Raw genomic sequence first — 3035 nt, 5'->3', positions numbered from 1 at the left:
CGGCGGTTGGGAGGTTGGGCGCAGGGCGGGCAGGAGTCCCTGCTCGGGCCCTCTGCTCCTGAAATGAACCCACTGCCCATCTGGGGGGCGGGAGGTGCTTCCTCAACTGCAAAGTGAGCAGAGCTTTGTAAGGGGCGGTGCTCATGCCAGCATGGGCCATCTGGTATCGGGGGCAGAGCAGGGCTCCTGGAGCTGCAAGGGTAGGAGTGAGACACGTCCCTCCAGGGTGGGCAGTTCCTGGACCCCAAGAACTAGACGCCAGGGTGAAGAGGTGAGGACGAAACCAGGGCACAGGGCAAGGGAGCCAGCCATGCACACGCAGCTGGGGAAGCCTGACTGCACACACCCCCGGGTCTAGGAGGGGGCTGGGTTGCTGAGAAGTGTCTCTGTCCTGTCTGTTTTTACAGGCTCCATTTTTTAGTGGCCTCCTGGCTTGGATGCAGTATGCACGAGGGGACGCTCGGCGCTCTGAGCTTGGACGAGCCCAGGTCCAGCCTTGAGGTCCCAAGGACGCTGTGACCCGGGCAGACCACCCTCAGACACCCAGGTCCTCCCACTGGACAAATGGAGAAATGATCGCAACGTCAAGCTCACGCCCGGCACCAAACACACAGCCTGGCCTGGCACAGGGCGGCTGGTGAGGGGAGTGCCCCTTCCCTGCCTTCTCCCTCCACCCAGCACAGCCTCTGCCCCCAGGAGAGGCAGACAGGCAGGGCCCAGTGACTGCGAGCTGCTCACAGGCCATGAAAGTACAGTTCAGCTTTCAAGCTCCCTGACCAGTGAGCAGGGGCCTTCGAATGGCCAGAGGAAGCCTCATCGAATGGGGACCATGCAGTGCTCAGGGCCAGTGGGTTCAGGAGTTGCTTGTAAGAGGGGACTTGAGCTTGGAGGGCCTGTTCCTCTCCAGGTGGGAGGGGTCAGTCTAATGAGCTGATTCTGGAGTACTGGACATTTTCCTAGCACAGCTGCCCAGAGGACTCCAGCCCCAGGGAAGCAGGGCTGTGAGAAGATGCCTCCTCTGAGCCTTGCAGCCTTGGGCTGAGGTAGGTCAGAGCTCCCTGTGCTCAGACACTGCTCCCACAGCCCTGTCTTGACCAGCCCAGCACACTGTCAGCAGTCAGCCCAGGCCCTGGAGAGAAAGGCTAGCATCTTTCCGTAGCAGAAGAGGTTCACTTCGGAGATGTAATTAAGTAAATAAATAAGCATTGTCTCATTTGGAATCTGGACCCATCAGCCAGCAAGAGCCAAAGGACCAGCCACATCACCCCTGCAGGTCCCCAGGGTCTCAGAGCCACCAGTAAGTGGGAACCCCCCTTAGAGCATCCTCCCGCCTCACCTTCCCACAGGCCCATCATAGGATTGTTGAGCCAGCCAGGGAGGGTGAAGCTGTCCGTGAAGGGAAGTGACACAGGGGTCAGGACCTTCTGGGGCCCTCACTGCTCTCCAGGCCCCGCTTTTGGGGTGCAGGCAGCAAGGAGCCAATTCTGGGGCCTCCAAGGGCCCACTGGCTCCTGCCTCCTTTCTGGGCAGAATGAGCTGCAGGATGGACCCATTCATAAGGTTTCTCAGAAGTCTAGCGAAAAAGCACCCCCAATCATTCAGCCAGCCAGCACTCTCACTGTGGTGCCACTGAGGGTCTGGGAAGGTGGCAGGTGCTTACAGACATGACTGGGAAGGTCTGCTCCCAGGCAGCAAGGAAGTCAACATGACAGGGGGCATCTGAGAGTGGAGTGACTGCGTCCCAGGACAAGAAACATGGGCACAGGCCCCAGAGGGCAGCCACCCCCCCACACACAGGTGGGAGGCTCCCCAGGAGGAGGACTGGTGGGCGGGGCCTTGAAGGGTCTGAAGAGTGGAGGTGAGGGGCCAGGAGGAGGCTTTGGGAAAAGTGAGCAGAGGAAGTCTGAACTCTCCTGCAGTCCTCTGCCAGCTGGGAGAAAGCCCTCCCAGGGCTGGGTGAGCCCTGGCTGAATGGGTATACCTCAAAGGACAGGTTCACTCCCCGGGGTCGGGGAAGGGCAACCAGCGGTCCCCACCAGCCCACAGGGGCAGAAGCCCCTCTTAAGAGCAGAGTCCTCTGTTCAGCATCCACCCTGACCAGCACCCAGGGATTCTGGGGAGCCTGGGCCGACCACGTGAAGAGCAGGCAGGCTGAGAGGCCACCACTTCCCCTGGACAAACTAAACTCCCTGGGGTCACAGCAAAGAGCAATGTCAGGGGAGAAGTCACGTGGAGAGTCGGGGCTCAGGCCCCAGATCTGCTCCTTTAAAAGGCCACAGAAGAATCTTTCTTGGAGTAAAGCAAGACCCCGGGGGCCTGGGGGCATGGATTTGCCCCCTCCCCAGCTCTGCCTGGAAGCCTGTCCTTTCAGTCTGGAGAGCCAGGTGCACCCAGCCCTCAGGGCTGGCGGAGCCCGGCACAGGAAGCCCCCGCCAAGGCCCCTCGCAGTCCTCCTGTAGCCCCTCAGCAGCCTTTCCAAGCTCCGAGGGCCCCAGGCCCAATACCCTGCGGAGAGCGCGGGGCGCCAGCAGGCCCTCCCCCCACCCTCCTCCTCCAGACCGGCTCACTTCGTACCAGTTTTCCTCTGAGGCCAACACAAGGATCGATTTGCTGTTTAAAAGAGACCGCTAAAACGGCCCGCTGAGGAATCATCTTTCAAAATTAAATTCATCTCGGCTGGCTCCCTGACCCTCTCTTCCTGCCCATTCTGTAACTGAATTCCTTCTCCTGTCTCCCAGCCCCAAAGCCCGCATATTTAACACAGAAACCAAGCCCAAGCGGCCCCCTGTCTGGGCACAGGACCCCGGCCCCAGGAGACAGGCTCTGGAAGGAAGTGGGCACGCGCTGCTTCCTCTCAGCCTTCTCCAAGCTGCCCGGCCAGACCTGCCCAGACTCCATCACCTCGCGGGGCGCCGATTCCTCCCAACGTGCAAACCCGCGGTCAGAGTTCAGGCAGACGAAGAAGGGGAAGGGGAGAGGCCGGGTGGCCCTACCACGGAGGCTCCCCCAGACCCAACCCCCGATCCTTGTCTCTT

General features: G+C 60.9%; 1 protein-coding gene across 1 annotated transcript in view; it reads right to left on the bottom strand.

Moving 5' to 3' along the window:
- MEGF6 (multiple EGF-like-domains 6) overlaps positions 1–3035 on the bottom strand; it is a 105876-nt gene that overhangs the window by 100479 nt on the left and 2362 nt on the right. Inside the window, exons 4-6 of the mRNA XM_010850209.1 lie at positions 2798–2919; positions 2391–2505; positions 1337–1386 (exon numbers count right to left, since the gene is read on the bottom strand). Coding sequence (XP_010848511.1) covers positions 1337–1386; positions 2391–2505; positions 2798–2919 — 287 coding nt within the window. The remainder of the gene's footprint in view (positions 1–1336; positions 1387–2390; positions 2506–2797; positions 2920–3035) is intronic.

The sequence above is a fragment of the Bison bison genome, unplaced genomic scaffold, assembly GCF_000754665.1.
Source record: "Bison bison bison isolate TAMUID 2011002044 unplaced genomic scaffold, Bison_UMD1.0 scf7180017864289, whole genome shotgun sequence".
Classification (NCBI taxonomy): Eukaryota; Metazoa; Chordata; class Mammalia; order Artiodactyla; family Bovidae; genus Bison; species Bison bison.
Note: the sequence above shows the minus strand (reverse complement) of the source record. Positions and strands in the feature narration are given on the sequence as shown.